Source organism: Miscanthus floridulus, chromosome 2, assembly GCF_019320115.1.
Source record: "Miscanthus floridulus cultivar M001 chromosome 2, ASM1932011v1, whole genome shotgun sequence".
In the NCBI taxonomy this organism is placed as follows: Eukaryota; Viridiplantae; Streptophyta; class Magnoliopsida; order Poales; family Poaceae; genus Miscanthus; species Miscanthus floridulus.
The window spans coordinates 53252117-53272920 of record NC_089581.1 but is presented as its reverse complement, the minus strand read 5'-3'; the positions used below and the strand labels follow the sequence as shown (position 1 = coordinate 53272920).

General features: G+C 42.5%; 3 protein-coding genes and 1 pseudogene across 5 annotated transcripts; 1 reads left to right on the top strand and 3 right to left on the bottom strand.

Annotated features, from left to right (window-relative positions):
- Positions 1-492: 492 nt before the first annotated feature.
- LOC136524137 (tubulin-folding cofactor D-like) lies at positions 493-12144 on the bottom strand. 3 transcript variants are annotated; one of them, XM_066517600.1, is made up of 17 exons: positions 11761-12143; positions 10129-10676; positions 9805-9907; positions 9397-9573; positions 7390-7572; positions 6344-6460; positions 6099-6203; positions 5312-5482; positions 4984-5199; positions 4320-4518; positions 3998-4203; positions 3572-3796; positions 2701-3252; positions 2057-2326; positions 1526-1570; positions 1017-1199; positions 493-935 (listed from the first exon to the last, which is right to left on the bottom strand). In XM_066517600.1, the coding sequence occupies exons 1-17, from the start codon at positions 12019-12021 to the stop codon at positions 657-659; spliced, it is 3840 nt and encodes a 1279-aa protein (XP_066373697.1). In that variant the 5' UTR covers positions 12022-12143; the 3' UTR covers positions 493-656. The 3 variants fall into 3 exon arrangements, with proteins under 3 accessions (XP_066373697.1, XP_066373701.1, XP_066373707.1); XM_066517604.1 differs by lacking the exon at positions 11761-12143 and having other exon boundaries at positions 10129-10466; positions 10571-10648; XM_066517610.1 differs by lacking the exons at positions 493-935; positions 1017-1199; positions 1526-1570 and having other exon boundaries at positions 2075-2235; positions 11761-12144.
- A 9-nt stretch (positions 12145-12153) lies between these two features.
- On the top strand, positions 12154-15417 carry LOC136524155 (uncharacterized). The gene is made up of 6 exons (XM_066517620.1): positions 12154-12329; positions 12405-12453; positions 12551-12674; positions 13340-13446; positions 14949-15015; positions 15100-15417. The coding sequence occupies exons 1-6, from the start codon at positions 12250-12252 to the stop codon at positions 15177-15179; spliced, it is 507 nt and encodes a 168-aa protein (XP_066373717.1). The 5' UTR covers positions 12154-12249; the 3' UTR covers positions 15180-15417.
- A 1999-nt stretch (positions 15418-17416) lies between these two features.
- LOC136538801 (21 kDa protein-like) lies at positions 17417-18327 on the bottom strand (annotated as a pseudogene).
- A 1165-nt stretch (positions 18328-19492) lies between these two features.
- LOC136540928 (uncharacterized) lies at positions 19493-19942 on the bottom strand. Its single transcript, XM_066532966.1, has one exon. The coding sequence runs from the start codon at positions 19940-19942 to the stop codon at positions 19493-19495; it is 450 nt and encodes a 149-aa protein (XP_066389063.1).
- Between the last annotated feature and the right edge of the window lie 862 nt (positions 19943-20804).

Below are 20804 nucleotides of genomic sequence, written 5' to 3'. Positions count from 1 at the left end.
TCCACCTATTTCTAATAAATAGATGATTAATTGAGCTAAAGACTTACCTATGAATAATCCACTCCCTATACCTTTCATACCCATTTCTGATGCATAAAAAAATACTCATATTCTACAAGGTTTTAACATGGATAATAGGTACCCACTAACATGTATACTTTCACCACAAGAAACTAAATGAGTTACACTTCGCCTGTGGTTGTTCTAACTTGCCATCCGTGACTATTCTCTGAGTTTTTTTTTATGATTTTAAATTTCATAATGTAATGCCTTCTCAATTTTCATTTTAGAACCCAGGTCATACGCTACCGAAAGACCTCGTCAAACAGTACAGATCTTCGAGCTACATGAAAAGGTTCGCAAATGGCATGTAGGCACAACTTCTACTTTGATCAGACTTTCCACAAAATTACATCGTCCAACAGTACAACTAATCTACCCCCCACCCCCCACCCAACCACCCAACACCCACACACACCCATCCCACCCCACCAGAAAAAAAACGAAATCTCAAAACAACCCAACTCGTCCAAACAGATAGTGATATTCAATAGTGAGCACTAGTACAAGTTCGATGCGGAGAGCAACACTCGTACAAACCTTTGGTCAAAAAATAGGATGGGAGGCCAACGAAAATCTCAAAACCCCAATCATCCTTAGTATCCGCTGAAATCGACCAATGACGAATAAGATTTGTTCTCATCAGTCGAAGTGGCAACCGTTCTTGTTTCTTGGTTTCCAGACTTCTGTGTGGTGGTGACCCTGAAACCAGCCATCTCGTTGATTTCTGACCTCCTGCGCCTTGCTTCCTCCACATCTCCTTCCCAGCATGTTTCCGCAAGTAATTCCTGGGCTTTATCCATATTCCCCGACATAATAAGATCATCATTTTGCAGCAGCACAAGGTACACCTGGTCGGCTGCAGCTTTTCGGATCTGTAAGATTGTAGAGTATTTGAGCTCAGCTGATCCTTGTGTCAAGTTCTGCGTTCTCAGGCAAGAAATGATAAATGTTACCTTGGGGTATCTGTGGCCTAGGAATGTGAGGAGTTGAGAAAATGCCTTAGTGCAAGTTCCATCTGACTCTGAAGAAATGTATCCAAGGATTGAGAGACCTGCACATAACTTTGTGAAATCCTTGGATCCCTTCAGCTCAGAGCCCACCGAATCTACCAGTCTACTGTAGAACTCACTGTACCCCTGTTAAATGTGGAAAAAAACATAAGGCATAAAAAAACATTGTAAATATAACTATGAAAGCGAGCAAAGTTTTCTTTTGGCAGTAAAAGCATTTGATCAACATGAGATAACTAAGTTTCTAGATGTAGTATTATTCCCAGTACATTTAAGGGTGAAATTGTAAGTTATTGAAGATTGCACTAACAACGAATGGTGCATTAATCGTTTGATGTTATCAGATGATGATGCCCAACTTTTGTAAGGTTCCACTTCTTATGTCTTTGCAGCCTAACGGAAATCATCTTTGTTTATCTGCTACTAGATGTTCATTGCTGAAGTAAACTCACCTCCTTGTTCAAGAAAATCTTTTTACTGAAGAGAGCCTCAATAGTCTGCAAATATAAGGCTCTTGTTAGATCTAAAATATATATTTTTAATTTGTGCCATTACAATGTCATGTTTTGGAGATATGCCACTACAATTCACGATTTCACATATTTGGAACCATAGCACTATAATTTTCTAAAAATAAAATATGTATAACATCAAATGTGGGAGAAAAGAGAATGCGGACTTATGTGTACTTCACTATTTAAGATCATGAAACAAAACTGAATTAGCAGCACCAGTCATAATGACATAACAATGAATAGATATGAGTTTGAAGGTAGAAAAAATTACATCAACTACTACTGAAGGAGAGCACGTCTATTAGATACACGACCACAAAAAAGCTTTCAAAGCCCTGTGCTAACAGTACATCAACAGTAATATACTTTATTGGAAGCCTAACCACAATATAGCATTTACACACAACATATTAAATATTTAGGCTCAAAATATAATGTCATTAGACAGTGTAGATAAGCCTTTATTACCTTCAATGTGGGAGTAATTACACGATCACATTTCTGGTAGTGCTGGAGGACCCATAGAAGATCACAACTCAATAGATACTCTCTACTTTTCCCTTCACAATTAGTATTGATCTCTGAATCTTGGAGATACCCTACCAAAGCTGTCGTTGAAGCTTTCTTCAAAGACTCCTGCAATCCACCTGTAGAAATCACGAGCCCTGAGAGCACAGACTTGCTATAATAGCTGACCTGAAGAAGTTTCACCAATCGTGGATATGATACAGTAGGAACCTAAAGGTAAAATGTCAACGAGTTAACAACATCACCACCAAGTCAAATAATATCCACAAATTGGCGACAGAATAATCCATGTTGTAAATAATTATTAAGGCAATATTTTCAAAAGGCAACTATAGGTTCATAGAAAACAGCATCATTAAAAAAAACAAAAGATGCACTTATAGGTCAAATTCCATTACTTTAGATTCAAACCCCTTGGCACTTCATTTTGAACATGACTATGGTTTCTGGAGCAAGAGAACTAATCTGGTGAGATACTGGGCAATATCAAAGTTAAAGGCAGGACAGGTAGCTCTCACTAGTCATAATAAACCAGTGCCAAAACTAGATCTCATTTTCTTCCATGAGTTCTCACTATCACTTACCGCCCACTCCAAATCTGTGCTGTTGGGAATAATTTCTTCCAGCAGTTCCCTGTGTGGTATAAATGGGATGAGGTGTTCCTGGTGGTACAGAATTCTCTGCAGGGTCTTGATAGCTATTTCTCTCATCTTATCTATTTTCTCAACTGCTTGTTTTGCAATGCCTGCTACCAGATCCTGTGCAATACCAGAATCAAATAGCCGGTGTGCAGTACTACTTGCATTTACTTCCATATCACCCAGTTCAGACTCATGGCCAGTAGCTGATGCTGCTCTCAATGTAACAATATCTCTCTTGCAGAGGATGAAGCTGCAACGTTCTAGTGCATCCATTGCTGCTTCACGTACCCAAGAACCGACATCTCCTCTGTTGTCCACAGCATAATCATCGAGTGCTCTAAATAAAGCTCGCATGACATAATCTTTTATGTATGCATATAGAGAATCTCCACCATTTGAGCTCTGATCAAAAGATGCTGTTAGTGTTTTGCAAACCGAAATTAGCCCCCTAACAGAGTTCACACGCGCTTCAGCGTCAGGGTCATCGGGCTTATCCTACAAAACAGATCACACCAGAGTTTTCTTTCCAGTGTTAAAACAACAGCAACAGAAAAAAGGTAGGAAGAATAATTTCTCTATTGCTGTAGACTGTACTTATATAACAATGAGTGTACATGCAAGGAAAGAATAAAGAAAATCCTCTAGTGTCCTCTAACCTGGCCTAATTAATATAGGCTACAAAAGTACATGAAGATATGATCTTCTATTAGGACCAGTAATGACTGAGATAGGAAGGCCAGTAATGGCTAGGATAATGTCATTCTAACAGCAACATCTTATGCTTTATCTTTCTTCTAATAGGTAATTCCATTACCTCAATCATGCATGAGCTACAGAGTTTACTCATGACAGTCATCCATTTCAACATCAAGAATTTGTATGGTAATATTCCAAGGGCCAGCGGCGCTCCTCGTCTTGCAGCCACATTTGGGTCATCTAGAAGTGCCACATATTTTGAAATAATATCACTTGCAATCTTTTCACCAGAAGATACCAGGTATGTTGGAATAAAATGCTTTAATGCCTCAACAGCAGCACACTGGACAAATTGAGAAAAGAAAGAAAATATTCAGTCTACAAACATAGATGGCTAGTATCATATTAGTACAGTATCCGGAAAGTACAGGTACACAAACAAAAAGGGGATTGATGACATATCGAATGAGAAAATACGAGTAAGATGATAGTACTGGGGGGGTACTCTGATTGAATGTACATCGAGAAAAAAGCAAACTTTCACCTGTATTTGAGAATTGGGATGCCTCAAATTCTCATTAAGGGTTTCCAACAAACTTTTCTTTGTTTTGTCATTCAAGGATATCCCAGCTACAGAAATGCATGAAATGAATCGAGAAACAGCGGAGCGCATGATCTCTCCTCCTTTGCCCCGATAAAGGCGCGCTTTTTCGATTGCAGGAACAATGCCTGCCAAAGCTTTCTGCATGTCTACAAAATAAAGATAAAGACGCAAGGTCACTTTCCAGGTAAGCAGCTTAAAACGTGAAAATGATAAGTATTGCAAAAGTGTAAGGAATAATATGCATGGCAATTCCACCATTTACCTGTAGTAAAGGTAAAACCAAGCTGGTACAACTTTAAAGCAACCTCGCCAGCAGCTAAAGTGGCTCCATGTCGAGTACACAAGTCCGATGATAGAGTGCACGGAACTAACTTTTCAAGGGCATGTCCAGCAAAGTAATCCATATCATATTGTACAAGCAAAGAAAGGGCCTGAGCTGCCAGCTCTCTTAAGCTTTTCTCCTATAAAGGAAGAGAAGTCAGCCTAAACAATGTATTGAAACATAGCAAGTCTCATCTCCTGTGTCCAAATTTATGAAAAACAATGGCCCAAGAGATTAATTGTCATTAAAGCACTGCACAAGTGAAAGAAGAGGGGAGAAAACTTAAAAAATGTAAGATAAAGTTTGATGAAAGGCAGTACAAAATTGGTGTCATAAGACAAAAGAAAAAAAAAGTAGCTTAATTGCTGCAGCAATAATATACAGAAGTTTTATTTTCAAAAAATAATATACAGAAGTATCACTACAGGGAATTTACATTGCTAATGATTTTTAATTCAGTTTCCCAAGTCAGCTACCAGTTCCAGGTAAGGAGTGCAGAAACTCGAGAAGTTAATAGCAATTGCGGCACAGGTAAAAAGTGTGGAATCTGGAAACACTGAAAATGCAATCTCATTCAAACCATAAATAATTGCAGAGTATGTACCCAGTGAGTTATTTTATTGCAGAGTAGCTCATCTGCAAAGGGATAAAGATACTCCTTGTACTGAGCAACAGAAACAGCAACATTCAGATAAGAGTTTGATCGGGAAGCCAGTGCAAAGTAATCTGTCCTATTCACAGTATCAATGCCATGTGGAAAAGTTCCCTGTCTTCCAACATTCTCTTGAAAGGCAGCAGAAGCAGCTCTTCTACAATTAACCTACCATCACATAGACAATAAGGATCAGTAAGATAAATAATGTAGTCAAAATAGTATGGGATCAAGTGCAGAACATCTGGGTGCAACAAATGTAAATAAGAAATAAGCTTGCCTCTCGATCATAACAAGCAACTGTTAGAAGGTGGGGAGCAAGTTGTTCCAAGACAGCCTTCATATCATAATTGGTATAAGCTCGACCAAATGCCCAACATACATATGCTGCTGCATCTCTTACATGTGACCCAATGCTATGTGGACCTCTTCGTACATCATAGTGTAAAGCCTGCATCATGAAATCAATTGAGACAGTAAACTTGTCTTACTGAACCAGCACTAAACATATAAATACTTAACTGCCTTAGAAATTAGAATGTGTTATCAAATATAGGTAACCATATAAGATATGCAACAACAACAACAACAACATAGCCTTTCAGTCCCAAGCAAGTTGGGGTAGGCTAGAGTTGAAACCCACCAAGAGCCCCAAGTCACGGTTCAGGCACTTCAATAGCTGCTTTCCAAGTACTCCTATTCAAACATAGATCTCTAGGTATATCCCAAGCTTTCAAATATCTTTTTATTGCCTCCCCCATGTCAATTTCGGTCTTCCTCTACCTCTCCTCATATTATTAGCTTGGCTTAGGACTCCACAATGCACTGGTGCCTCTGGAGGTCTCCTTTGGACATGGCCAAACCACCTCAACCGATGTTGGACAAGCTTTTCTTCAATTGGTGCTACCTCTAGGCGATCACCATATAAGATATGCGGCAGATTGAAATCAACACCATGAAAACAAGCCATGAGCTAACTATTCAGAAATATTCTGTTTGTTAAGCAAACATTGCAAAAAGAAATAAAGGAAAGGACATCGTTCGGTACTACTATGCTACTTATGCACCTTTATTATAACAGGAACAACATCAGGAAAGCTAGAAGGCAACAATAACCCTCTCCGAGCAAGTTCAGCCAAGGCTAAACAGCCTCCATGCCAGGAGCCATCACCCTTCAGAGTTCAAAAGGCATAAGTTATTGCATTAATGATACAGAGCTGAGCAAACTAGCAGTTAGCCAAGCTTAAGATAAACTGAGATATATCTATAAACAATCAAAGGATGTTGTGAAGTCCATAAGTTATACACAGACCTCCCCAGGAGAAAAAAGTTGCAAGATTGATGATAGCACTTCTTCCGACAATGCAGGTGTTAAACGTGCAGTTATCCTACCAATTCCTTTGGCAGCAGACCACCTTACAATTGTATCCTGACACAGAATCAAAGAGCATTTGCCTTTCAAAAACAGCAGTGCTTGAGACTAAATGGGAAAGATGAATAACTAAAAACTTATTCCCTTAGTGCAACTTCATCTGGGATGACAAATGCTAGTAATTGCATTTCATGGCCCAATAATACTTTGGTACTTTAACACGCAAAAAATCATAATAGCAAGTACATAGACCAGACTCCCTACTGTTTTCCTAAGAAAGTACATGAAGCAGTGAATCATGATTTCAAATTGTGTACATAATTTCTCATATACACAGTTTTGAGAACTTATTTCATTTCAGATACCACCATTGCTCCTGCATTTATGTCCTTAGAGTGGGAGGCAGTTGTGTTGTTTGTATGAAGCAATCCTGTTCACAAATCATAGTAGAATACAGGAATCTACACAGAAAAGTTTCACCAACTCGATTCTAAGCAATCAAACCAAGAATTGATTAATGGATTTAAAGTTCAGTTATACTGTCGAATAATTCTAAAATTCAAACAATAAAGGGCTGTGTGGCTTTTTTTTTTTTTTGCTCCAGTACAGGACAATCTGGGCAATGTTATGTACTCCCTCCATTCCAAATTGTAAGTTGTTCTAGCTTTTCTAGATACATAGCATTTTGCTCCGCGTCTATACATAATGTATGTCTACATGCGTAGCAACAGCTATGTATCTAGAAAAGCCAGAACAACTACAATTTGAAACGGAGGGAATATTTGTTAAGATTTAAAATGCAGTGGAGGTAGACTGGCAGGTGAAGGTCCTTGTAGGGAAAAGATGGTATAAGCCGGCAAGCAAAGAGAAAGAAAGTAACAAAATGGGGTACAATATAAGGGATCATATAACTGCGTAAATATTACCACCATGTTCTGGAAAATAAAATCAAAATTTTGCATCATAATATCAGGATAAGAACATACTGAATCCCTCAAACCAGTCAATAGCAAGTCGATAATCTCTTCTACTATTTCTGGAACATCCATATCTTCTTCCAAAAAACACATGCCTATCTGATCAATATTAACTTGTTCACTTGATCCACTTGAATACACTTCTCCAGCTGTATAACTTGAAAGGTTTGCACCCAGCGAACTGCTAATTGACTGCATCAGATTAAAACAGTGAGCCCTGTGGTAGAAATCCCCCTTACAAGCTACGAAACATAGAAGACTAGACTGAAGAAACAAATCAAAATATGAAAACATTCTCATAAAAGAAAATGTAAAACATGTCACAAATTACTGATTAATTCGTTCTTTTGTTAGTCATCTGCGGAACTCACACGAACAGTCAATAAAGCAGGTGGCATCGTTAAATGCATGATGTGCTTTGGATGAAGCTAAGTAGTTTATTGCCACCTAGCTGATACATTTACATGATTATGCCAATGCGCCAAGACAATTTCTTGGCATCTGTTTAATTCTCACCAGATTCAAATACTGAGAGTACTGTATTCTCCAATGTAGAATCCAGCATATACATGAACTTCCTTCCAGAAATAAATACAAAATATTGGCAAGTTGAAGCGTTTCTATGCAAAAAAAAAATCACCCAAAATTGACTTCTGACAGATTGTAGCGCAGAAACAACTCCCATTATTAATCCCAATAAGAAATTAAGAATTAGTACTTTGTATTGAAAATGTTTAATCAAGGCACCTTCAATGAGAACTTTACTGTTCAGAGTCAGCAGATCCTATCAGCAGTTGTGTACAATGTTTTTGTAGGCGCTAGGCGGTTTCTAGGCGGTGACCCATCGCCTAGCGCCTAGGCGCGCCTAGGCAGGCCTAGGCGTTTTTCTAGGCGTTTTGATAAATTTGCATTCAGCATGTATAGCTGAATAAATATATAAATGTAGTTGCTGAAATGCTGAATAAATAGAAGTTCCTACAGCAATAGAAGTGGTATCTTGTGAAAAAATAGAAGTTCTAGGGACTAGAATGTAAGAAATCAGTAAAGGAAATCATAGCAAGAAAATTTGCTGAAATTTTTTACAAAGTGGAGGGGCAAGTCGCAAAATCGCTCAGTCTTATCCACATCTCATCTGCAGCCCGAGCAGTCCGTCTTCTTTCCCGTGACCTTCTTCTCCCTTCTTTCCCGTGACCTCTCTCTCTCTCTCTCTCGTGGAGGTCGGCTGCAGGCAGGCAGGCCGCAGGCTCAGCCTTCGTGCGTTGCCGCAGCTTCGCCTCGCGCCCCCACGCCATCACGACCCAAGGCCTGCCTTTCCTTTCTACTCCCTTCCCCTCTCCTTCAAACGGATGCGCATCTGATGGGATTGGGAGGAGGGAGGCCCGGCAATGGATCCGGCGGCGCAGCTCCCTCCCTCGGGCGGCGCGGCTCTGGATCTGGTGGCACGGCGCCTATTCTCCGCTTATCCCCCTAGGCGAGGCGTTACCCCTCCGCCCAGCGCTGAAGCGCGCCTAGGCGAGCGCGGAATCGCGCCTTGTTTTTCATTGGTTGTGTACTCTAAGTAATCCCTATGAATGTTTCCTTAACAGATCAGGAATTGGAGCTCCAGCATAGTACAGAAGCTCTTCAGAACTGATACTTTATGAGTGGTTCGCATATCTAAATTTGTTGAACAGTTTTCCATGATCTGGATATGATTTGGAGTTCTACACGGTGCATACAATATAATCAGACTGCAAGAACATGTCAGTCAGATGTCCTATTAAATTTTAGGAGAACTATGTAATGAAACAAAAGTATCAGGTACTGCAACAATAAACCACTTTTACCTCATACTAAATGTCCTATTAACTTTACAAGGACACGTGCATGTAACAAACAATCTAGATGCTCTGTGTGCGCCAAAAAGAACAAATTCTTAAGCACCATATGGTTGGGTTTTTCCTTTTCAAGTCAAAATATGAGCCATGATTGTGAAATACTGAGATCTATTTATAGCAACAATAAGAGATTGAAAACCTTATACCGCCATGATGGCGAACGTGGAGGCAAGCTAATGAGAGCAACTCTCTGGGCCAGTTTGACCAGGAATTTTCTAAGAAGTGGACTCCTGGCTGAGACATTAGTCTTCATCACAATTGAACAATCACTCCAAGTACCAGAAACAGCATCATGTAGTGCTCTACGGTTACCAATCTGCAAGAAGAGGAACCAAAAGGAAGACATCAAACTAAATTAACGATATGTAATTGTGAAAGCAAATGCTCACATCCATTCCCTGTTGACAACCACAAAAAAGAATCATGCGTGTAAAAGAACTCCTATTAAGAGAAAAATGAAATAGAGAAACTTCAGGTCTGAAGGAAAAGGTATATCTACCACATGTGGAGAATATTTAAAATTTGAAAAAATAAGACACATACAAACCTTAAATATTGATGCTAAAGCTTCCACTATACCAATGGATCTAAATTGATCGACAAAGTCATCTGTTACAGACAATAACAACTTGTGTGCCCAGTCCATAAAACTGAAAATAAAGAGAAGCAGGAGAACTCAAAACATTGCCCAATGCAATGTTGAATAGAAGTACAATGAAATGGTCAAGTGTTTACTATTGATGTTCAATAAATCTTTGTTTTAGCAATAATGGTAATCCTTCAGTGATAGGATACCTTTGAAGGTTCAGTTACTACAGCAATTTGAAACATAAATGAATGTGAGTTGTACAAAAATAATTGTAAGAATCACCTGCTGAAAGCCTTCGCCATGTCAGGACGAGTCAAGAGCCTTGCAAGCAATAATCCTGACATCCTTCTCATTGGACCAGAACTGGAGAGATAATCCTTACAGATGTCCAATATTCTTGTCACCAGTGGAATGACCTCAGGCCCATCCACGTTATCAGCAGTAGCAATGCTTGTATCCACAGTGGATATGTCAAATGGGATCAGGACCAGTATATAAAGCCACAATAGAACAACACATTTAGTCTCCATTTCTCCTGTGCTCTCTTGCCTAAGAGCAGTGGCCGAACTCATTGTATGACACTTCTCAAGGAGAGCAACTGCGAGCTCAAGATCTGAAACCTGGTGAGGGAAGAATCTGATGACACTCTTGTACCCACACACTGTGACAAGGGTGTAGATGATGATACACAGAGGCTTGATAATGTCAAGGAGTTCATCAGTACCAGCACCAAGTTCCATTGTCTTTGACCGAACCAATGACATAAGTGGTGAGACAATGTTCTCCAGGTATGGCTCTAGTAGTTGACCCTCTTCTTGATATTTGTCCATCTATTGCTCAACAGAAAAGATAACATTTATCATGCAAGCTCTTAAGCATGATAATTTTGGCATAAAGTCATTTCAATCGTTCACTTAAAAAAGTCAGTTCAAAGATTGATGCTCTACAAATATTAACACTGGATATATGAAAATAATACATACAGATTTTTCTTAAAAGTGCTTTCATAATAGCACAACTTTACTATGTTTTACAAACATAATGTTACTGAAAGTAGTGGCCAAAGTTGCACTCAGGAGACCATGTTGATGTCTAATATATCATTCACCTGCGAACCAAATAAAATAAAATAATCCCTCCGTTCCAAAATGTAAGGTGTTTTGGTTCTGTTCTAAGTCAAACATCTTCAAGTTTGACAAAGTTTATAGAAAAAACGTAGCAAAATCTACAAAACCAAATTAGTTTCATTAAATCCAGCATTGATTTTTCTATAGTATTTGCTTGGTGCTGGACAGTTTCTATGTTTTTCTATAAATTTGGTCAAACTTGAAGATGTTTGACTTAGAAAAACTTAAAACACCTTACATTTGGAACAGAGGGAGTATAACTCTTTACACTAAGTCAGAAATAGGATGTCTGGGTATTATCCAAATATATCAGTTGTTTTCCTAATGCTAATAGTTTCCACATCATGTGGAACTTTGCCTCTTACCTTATCTATAGAGGTGGTAATAGATCAGTCATAACTCTCTCCCAGAACCATTTGTTTTACCAGGGAAAGCAGAATGTAATTCCTAAACAACATATCATTCTAGGACATAGGATTGATTTATTTAAGTCATTTGTACCTAAGCTCAGCTTTTGCTATCCTATATTAGCAATAAAATGTGCATTCACAGATTAACCTCAACCAAACAGTTTAAACTGCCTCCTAGACGACTAAAAGGTTGCAAGAAATCGTACATGATATCTTCGAATTTGGCTGTTGTGCATTTAAAAGCAGACGCTAAAGCAGATTATATCCTTTAAAATAACCAAACAGAAGTCAATGTTGCTTTCAGAGCTACACACTCTCCTCTCAGAGATCCAGCGGCAGGGAGCATTTGGAAATAGGGAGAAGAGAAGTGTGCTTACGATAGAGCGGATCCTGTGGACATCGGCGGATTCGGCAACGCCGCCGCCGGCGACGATGCGGCGGAGGATCGCGGAGACCAACTCCCACTCCTGGAGGAAGTACCTGCGCAGGACGACCTCCTTGGAGTCGTGCTCATCGTCACCGACGGCGGTAGGATCAGCGGAGGCTTCGGCATCAGCAGAGGATCCTGTGGGCTCGGATGGGGCGGGCGTGGCGGCATTAGATGCCCAAGCAGTGGCGGCGGCGCCGGTTTCCTCCATAGCCGGAGCTCGGGGTGGTTGTCCTCGAGCGACTGGTGGTGTGCGCGGCTGCGCTACTGTGCCTGTGCGTCCGAGTGTCTTCTGCTCGCGTTCTCAGTTTCCGTGTTTGCAGTCAGAAGGCGTCTTTTGGTATTCGCCTTGACACGAAGACGGGGGGACTAGGGCGCCGCCCTTCTGCGAAGTGTCTCTCCCCTTGACGAAGCAGCCTCCTCACCGTCGGACACGGCGATGCAGCGGCACGGCGCCGGCCGGCCGTCGGGCACGGATGGCTCAGACTTTTCCTACCGCATGGTTGTCGAATCCCGTAAGCATCCACCGCCCAGACCCCCAAAGCCTCGCTTCCAACGCCTCTCTCACAACCTCGCGATTTTGCAGGGTACCAGAAGGGTCGCCGAGGGCAGATCCCGCCTCGCGCGCCTCATCCTCGTGCAGGTGACGGCAAGCTTGGCTCCTGGACTCGCCCCTCCATCTCTTGCCGTTGTTGGCGGTTGTTGATCTGATTAGTGTTCGTGGTGGTTTGCTCCTACAGGCGCTGCACCTAGTGGCCGGAGGCGCGCTTCTGTTGCTGTCGTTGTCCAAGGGGGCGGCGGTGAACAAGTTCGCCGTGCTGTCCGTGGCTGTGGGATTCCTGGCTATAGTGGTGGGGGAATTAGGTGATATTGTTGTGTTAACCTCAGTTCCGCTAGTTCCATATACTTATTTTTTCCACCAAAAAAGAACTAGCCCGACCTAGATCTTGAGCCTCGAGTGAAGAAAACCGCAATAGGAGCTTACAACTTTTCAAGTCTTAAGTTCAATAAAAGGATCCTTGACACTGATAAAAAGAAGAGGTGTCAACTAGAATATCATGGGCAGTGAAATATGAAATTCTACGTCAGTTGTCAATTTTTCATTGACAAGCTTCTTGGTTGCTGATTAGTAAAATAGGAGAGGGGTTTTTTTTCAATACTCTTGCCATGGATTAAGCATTCTGCTGTAGTTTGCCAGAACAAGCAAAGCTGGTATACTATCATCTTGCTCTCTTTGTTGACACCATTCTTTTTTTTCTGTAAAAGTGGACACCATTCTATTAGGATCAGCTGGTAGTCTTTAAAGCTTACCTCACTATGGGCCTTCCAAACCAACCATTAAATTATATCAATCTCCGCATATAAGCTTCAAATTTTCTCTAGATGCCTTTGGCATACGGGCTTTTAAAGAAATAACACCCCCATTCATGTTTTTCCCAAAGGATATCCTTTTTCCAATGACATATCAATCATCCTTTGTCGGATTATTGATTGTATTTTAGCTGATGTTGTTATTTGGTTATTCACAGGGCGTAGGCGGACTATGGCAGTGCTGCTTCGGCTTTACACAAGCTTGTCATCAATTGCGGTTGCGTTCTCTGTGACGTGCATTATCCGGTCAGAGTTGTTCTTGAAGGTTTGGATTATGAAATTCAGAATATTGCTGTTTTGCAAGTGATGAGCGTGGAAATATATATCTTGCAAGTTTATTATTTTTCTGCCTCCTGATGCTATCCAATTAAAAGCATGAGCTCAACCTTCGTCATTTTTTAAATGAAACAGCTTGTCTTATTAAGATCGTTACTTCATTTAGATTGCAGCTTAAGCAGCAATTATCTAGTCTTATTGTTCTTAGTCCTGCCAATGGAGTTAGTTAATGACTTACCAGAATTGTGATCATTCTCAAGAGTCATGATGGGCATTGGGTAGTGCAATTGTGAACTAACCAAACATGCAGTAGAAATTTTGCAAATGGTACCCTTTTGTAGAACCTTTAGAGGTAGATAACCCCAAGTTGAAGTCCCACCTGGGGAGGAGTACATTTGCAAGAATGAGACACAAAGTAATAACCTTCAGCCTGCATAGGTAGTGTTTGATACTAAGTTCAATGCAATTGCAACATGGGCTTGGCTTGACGTGAATCTTCTTGAACGAGAGGTGCACAGGACTATCTAGCATGTCTGTTTTTAAGGTCCTGTTTGGTTCCTAAGAGATTTTTAGAATCTGGATAATAAAAAAAATCTAGCGCGTTTCATTGTATCTGTGTCTGTATGTTAAAATCCACTAGAATCTAGTCTGTTTGGATGAGATTATAGGATTTTGAGATTTTTTGTAATCCAGATTCTAAAAATCCCCTAGGAACCAAACAGGGCCTAAGTTAGATTAAAATGTAAGAGTTGTCCATGACTCCATTCAATTTTGGATCTGGCTTTATGATACTGCTGAATAAACTAATCGAGCATTAAGTGGTGGCTTCATTTTGTTGGCATAACACTCAAAAACCAAAAAAAAAAATTGATTCGGGTATCAAATCAGCACAAAAGAGAAAGCAAAAATACCTCTGGTGCTGAATGTGTTGGTAGTGAATCCATGTTACCAAAACTATGTCACCAGATATAAGGCTGACAAATTGAGGGCCAACTTCATCTTTGGGATAATCCAGCTATGTGGAAGCTGGATTCTCCACATTGAGTAAGGATAGAGCATAAGCATCACATTAGATTTGACAAGTTCGGCAGAAGAAAAATATCTGTAGATAGATCAAGGAAAAAGGATGGATGATATTATTATTTCGATCAGTGCGAAAGATCATTCCCTTTCATTGTCATGCCCACATGGCTGAAGAAGTTGACAGGTATAACATCATACACGTATCTTAATCTCAATAATTCCACCAGCAAATAACTCAGGCAGATTTCATCCTGAAAGTACCTATCATGTTTGTGCCAGTATTCTAGTGTTAGATAAACTCGAATTAATCTTAGGTCTTGGTCAATTTGAGGCTACAATTTTGTTTTCTTTTGCTTCCATTCCTCCTGGGATGTATGAATTAGTTTTTTTGCTCTATGAGGTAATAATTACAACAAGCTTTTCAGGAGTATGAATATCATCAGCTATTTGCATTTGGTTGTTGCCTAGGTTATGAAGCAAAACACAGAGGCCATCACAAGCTATGAAATGCTTGATGCGGTTCGTGTTGCTCTTGGTAAGTTATAGCTAAATCTCTTGTAAGTTATAGTCAAAGTATTTGTTGCTAACTTTTGTGGTCTGCGTTCGTCCACCATGTTAGGTATCCTGCTGCAAATGGTGGTTATAGCTACAACAACCAGACTCCTGCAGAATATGTCTCCTCCCAAGAGAGCTTCATGAATGCTATGACATTTTAGCTTTGTTCCCCTTAGAAAGGATACAAACTTCGAGTTAAATATCGGCCAAGTGCAATAGTCTCGTAACGAAGCGACAACTGGTGTACAACTTTGACTGCAATCATGGGTTATTTGTTTCCTCTTTTTTTTTTACTTCCCTTTTACTGGATATGAAAAATCTGTAGTGGTTTATGCGCTTTGCAAAGCTAAAGGCTAATGGAGCATATGTGTTGGTAATTTCATTTTCATGTTTGTGTCCATGTTCCTATTGCGCTGGAAGTTGCTACTCAGGCTTTCATGTGCTGAATTCAACTATCGGCAACTGCTACCTGTTCGGTGGGTGGGAGGATCAGTGAGGGCTATTTCCATGGCACGCTTATGTGCACCCACAATGGATTTGTGATACATGTCTGTTAACATGCATTCAACGAATAAGAGAATTGAAGCTTTCTTTTCAATTATTTCTCTTAAATTTAAGCAGTAGTCAAATGCGTTGGATACTTGGATGCATGTGTATGGACATGGTGTGTGCTCATGAGTGCCATGGAACTGTCCTATTGAATTTTTTATTTGGAAAAAGTCCGTATTACCTTCCTCCATTTTCGCGAAAATCCGCTTTTCCTCCCTGAACTTCAAAAGCAGGCAAAACATCTCCTTTAACTTTTAAAACCGTTCATCTTACCTTCATGGCCTGGTTATAAGCAGTTTTGAACGCGGTTTTGTCTTTTTTTTTATTTCAGCTGAATCTTTTGAAAAATTATAGTAAATCACAGAAAAATTATAAAATATAAAATTTAATTTTGTTGGACTCTACGTGAGTAGATCTACACAATGAATATATAATATGGTATGCTTTAGTACAAAATTTTTGTTGTAACTTTAGATCTATGTTTTTCTGTAATTAAATAGAATAATTCATAGCTGCAGTTTCTATGGTCCCATTGTGGTGAAATTTTTATGTTGGGCTAATTATTGTATGCTTAAACTGTAGTAAAAATTTCATACTCGTTGGATCATATATAACTTAGTTATAGATTTTATTTAGGTTTATGCTCGTTAAATATAAATAAATCTATAACTAAGTCATACATGATCCAATGAGTATAAAATTTTTACTACAGTTCAATCATACAATAATTAGCCCACCATAAAAAATTTATCACACTTGGACCATAGAAACTGCAGCTATGAATTATTCTAATTAATTACAAAAAAAAACATAGATCTAATGCCACATCAAAAACTTTGTACTAAAGTATATCATATTATATGTTCACTGTGTAGATCTACTCATGTGGAGTCCAACAAAATTAGATTTTTCATTTTATGGTTTTCTGTGATTTATTATGATTTTTCAAAGATTCAGCCGAAATAAATAAAAAAAGAAAAAGACAAAACCACCTTCAAAACTGCTTATAACAAGGTTAGTGAGGTAAGATGAACGATTTTAAAAGTTGAGGGAGGTGTTTTGTCCGGTTTTGAAGTTCAAGGAGGAAAAGCGGACTTTCATAAAAATTGAGAGAGGTAATTGGGACTTTTTTTCTTTTTTTTTTTCATGTTCGTGCGATTGCATCTTGTCGAAAGCCCAAGATAACCATCCTAGTGTCACCTGCAGAGTGCAAACTGCCGATGGCCCATGCCTACAGGGCTACAGCCACAAAAGAATGCCAATAGGTCTTATTTGGCTAGTCTATAAGCCGCTTGTGCTGATTTGTACGACTGATTTGTTAGTAGAGAAAAATATTATACCATCGTTGATAAACCGGCTCATATGAGCAGCCGAACATGTGGTATGTCGATATTTTTTTGTTGTCATGTGTAATGTGTTGTGCGAATATGACTCAGAATATGACCTGTAGCTAGTCTCCATTTCCTGTGTTCATGCCTTGTGAATCTGCGGTCGAATGGAATGTCGCCCTGGATGGAAATCTGGATCTCCTGACACGCTGCTGGTACTGACGAGCGCTTGGCCTTTGGAAGTTTGGATAGGGCTTCGGCGTGTGTGAAGTGTACTAGTCATTGTGCAGTAGTTCTAGGAGCCAGTAAAATGGACAGCCACGTACTGCTGATCTTTCATCATCAATCTACTGACAGCGCGCAGAGTGTATTCCTGTGCGATTTGAGTGGTACAAACACATCTCCTGATAGAGTACCAGTTGCGAATATCAAAAGTACTCCAATCTCATTTGACACGCTCGTCTGCTCGTCGCATCAGTACTTAGAAAAGTGAAGAACAACGCATGACAACAAATTAATCATGATTCTTCCATTGCACTGTCCGGACACGGGTGCACCACACGACAATCAATCCGTGATTCTTCCGTTGCAGCTCTAAACAAATCAGGATCAGATGTGATCATTTCTACTACCACTCTAATCTCAGACGTACAACAACAGCACAAACACAGACGTATATACGTACGTACATATGCGCAAGGCATCCACATGCATGCTATACACGTGCATAACACCGTATCCTACTGTATTTGCTTGGCCATGGCGTTGATGATGGCGAGCGCGATGGCCGTGAGGTGCATGGCGCCGGCGACGTTCCCCCGCACGGCCTCCCTCACGACGGCGGGCTGGCCCTTGAACCCCTCCATGCACATGTCGTCGTTCGTCAGCGCGGCGCTCGCCCACGTCTGCACGCTGTTCACCTGGAACCTGACGCTCCTGCTGCTCCCGGTCCCGTCCTGCTGCCCGCCGCTGACGCTCGGCTCCTCCTTCCCGAGGCGCTCCATGGCCTCCACCGACTGCTGCAGCAGGTCCACGGCGTCCTCGAGCATGCCCATGCAGTCCTCCGCCGCCTCGGGCCGCCGCGGGGCACCAGGTCAAGGTGGCTGCTCCTCGCGCCCGCCGCCACCATCGCCTTCATAGCGGCCGTCGCCTTCCGCGCGCCGTCCAGCGTGACAGTCAGCGCGGCCAGCGACAGGCGCGCCGGGCTGGCCCCGACCTCCGCCGCGTACGGGGCCAGCGTCGCGTTGCACAGGGCCGGGTAGTTCGTCCCCGCGCACCACGACGTGATGAAGCCGCCGCCGGCCGCCGCCGGCTGTGGTGGTGCTCGGGGTCGGCCGCACCGTGACGACGGCGCCAACCACGACCAGCACGAGAGTGCGAGAAGAAACAACAGGCAAGGCGCTGCTGCGTGCCATGGCGCACCGGACGGGACTGGGAGCACGTAAAACTACGACGACTTCGACGTGTGTTTCTTACTGCTGCCTCGATCTTCTGACTCTTCAGTGGTGTGGAGCCAGCTAGCATCGAATTATATAGGGCCAGGGGCAGGAGAAATGGAGGATAAGGGCGCGGCCGCCTGCACGTATGGCTGGCTCAACCGGCACGTCGTCTCTGGCCAGGGAGGCCAGGATACGTAACGCGACGCCGGCTGGCCTCTCCAGCCCTTTTCTGCGTGGATCGCATAGAGATCGAGGGTGCTCTGCTGCTCGCCTTTGATTCGCCGATCGAGGCCGCAGCATGCACGTACGAAACCACTGTGAGCTGGCGGAGATTTTGCGTGGCGTCTAGCCGTCAAGCGATCGCGCGCGAGACGTACGGCGACGCCGACGCGCAGGGTCCCGGCCCGGGAATACGGCTGGGGTGGCTGCTAGTCCGCTACGAGAATACGGGATCACTGAAATTCATGACGGTGCTGCGCGCGTACGTGCCAAGGTTGGTGGGGACATCGTGAGGTGATGACGTGAGGTTCCTTGCAGCTTCAGCCTCAGGAGTCAGGGCACGGGGGGACCGAATCAATGGCGCTGGGCGTTTCTGCTTCAGATCACCATCGGCCCGGGGGAAAAGGCAGGCCCGCGAGCCCACGTGCCGCACGGGCTATCTAATAAGCCATTGATTTCCTTTTCCCTCTCTCTCTGCAGCATGAATCTTGATTGAGCTGTATCTTTATCGTCTGTGGGGCGAAACCGGTAGCTAACGGCAAAACCGAACCGCAGTATAGTACTGCACTGCTCCTAGTTGACATGGAGAACGGCCACGGGAGAAGCTAGCAGATATTTTCTTTTCATTTTGTGAATACTAGCAGATATTTTCTTGGTCCTCTTATTTAAATGTGTTGGCAGGCATGCGATACTTCCATGGAAGACGAGTACAAACATTTTCAGGGGCCGTTTGGAACCAAGAAACGGTTGCGATTCTCACCCAAAACTAGAGAAAATCGTTGCTGGATAAACATTATCAGTCGCCAATTCGCGAACAAATTTGAACTGTTTATGAATGACACCTTCCTTGTTGTATTCAAATTCAAACGCGTGAGGGCGTACATAGCATGCTGACGTCAGAATCGTGTGTGTCTGTCTGCTGCTACCGCTCGTCGAACAGCGGCGGCAGCCGGTGCACGGCCGGCGCGCTGGCGTCACCGTCATGCGTGGCGCCGCCACGGCAGCGTGGCTTCCACCCTGGCCACTGGGAGACGCCCCGCCCCACCGACACGCGCGGGCCGCAGCGAGCCTCATGGTCGAGGCCCCGCCTCGCGTCAGGGCTGAGCGCGGAAGTGTGGAGGCGAGGCCTCAACGCCTGCCTCCCCGGTGGAAGTGGCACCCCAATGCCGTCTGCGACGTCGTCTTCTGTCCATTTCAGTGTCGCCGCCACGCCTGTCGGCGCCTCCGCTGGTGATTCCACAGGCCAGCTGTCGCCGCCGCCGACGGCTGCGCCTAGCGATTCCGGGTCGGCTGACACCGGCGAGAGCAGGAGAGCCACGGCGCACAATGAGAGGACGACGGGAAGCATCATACGAGTGCGTGAGGCATGCATGGTGTTGTCTTGCAAATCTTTTCTTTGCTGTGGAGGATCAAGGTGAGACAGAGGGTACTTATAGGAGAGCTCCTTATAGGATTTTTTTTTCTTTGTAACTTGCAAACGTTAATGGAGGAAGTTTTTTAATCCAAGTATGTTGTAGATCTAGTAACACATACTTAATGAATTGCGTTCAAACACACACACACACACACTTAATGAGAAACGTTGCCTGAAGAAAACCGTTTCTTTAAAGTTCAGATGTTAACTGAGAGAGATTTCAGCAGCTGACGGCCTGACGGGTACATTGTGACATCTATAACTTGAGAGAACTCGACCCACTAGGAAGGGGTGGTATCTTCGTCTTAACTGAAAAACGGGATATATTCTCCGGTCGTGAAAAAAAAAAAAACAGGAAGCGGTGGTAGCAATGCCCATGCTTCTCAGAGAGAGCCAGATCACTGTCAGGATACAGAGGAAGGGTAAGGCCCAGGTCACTATTGGGCGTCCGACAACAGGCATCGGAGAGCTAAAGGAGTAGTAGTAGGTGGCTAACGGGTGGACCCGTTGTAATTCTGTTAGCGCTTAATGTCGGTTAGTTGGCCGTGGGCCCTTCTGTTGCTTAGCTGGCATTTGCCGTTGCTGTGGCCGCGGGCAGGATATAAGCCGAAGGGGGTGTATTGTTTCAGACTATGAAATGAATACTGAAACTCTGAACCCTGTTTCTATCTCTGATCTAACTCTTGTTCTTGCTATCTCCCTGAACTCCTCTCTGCTCCTCTGAATCTGTCCGATCTAGTTAGACCGTGACAATCACCTCCAAAAACAATGGATTCTAGGCAATAAAGCATACTTCTACTATTCTATCATCCCCACGTTC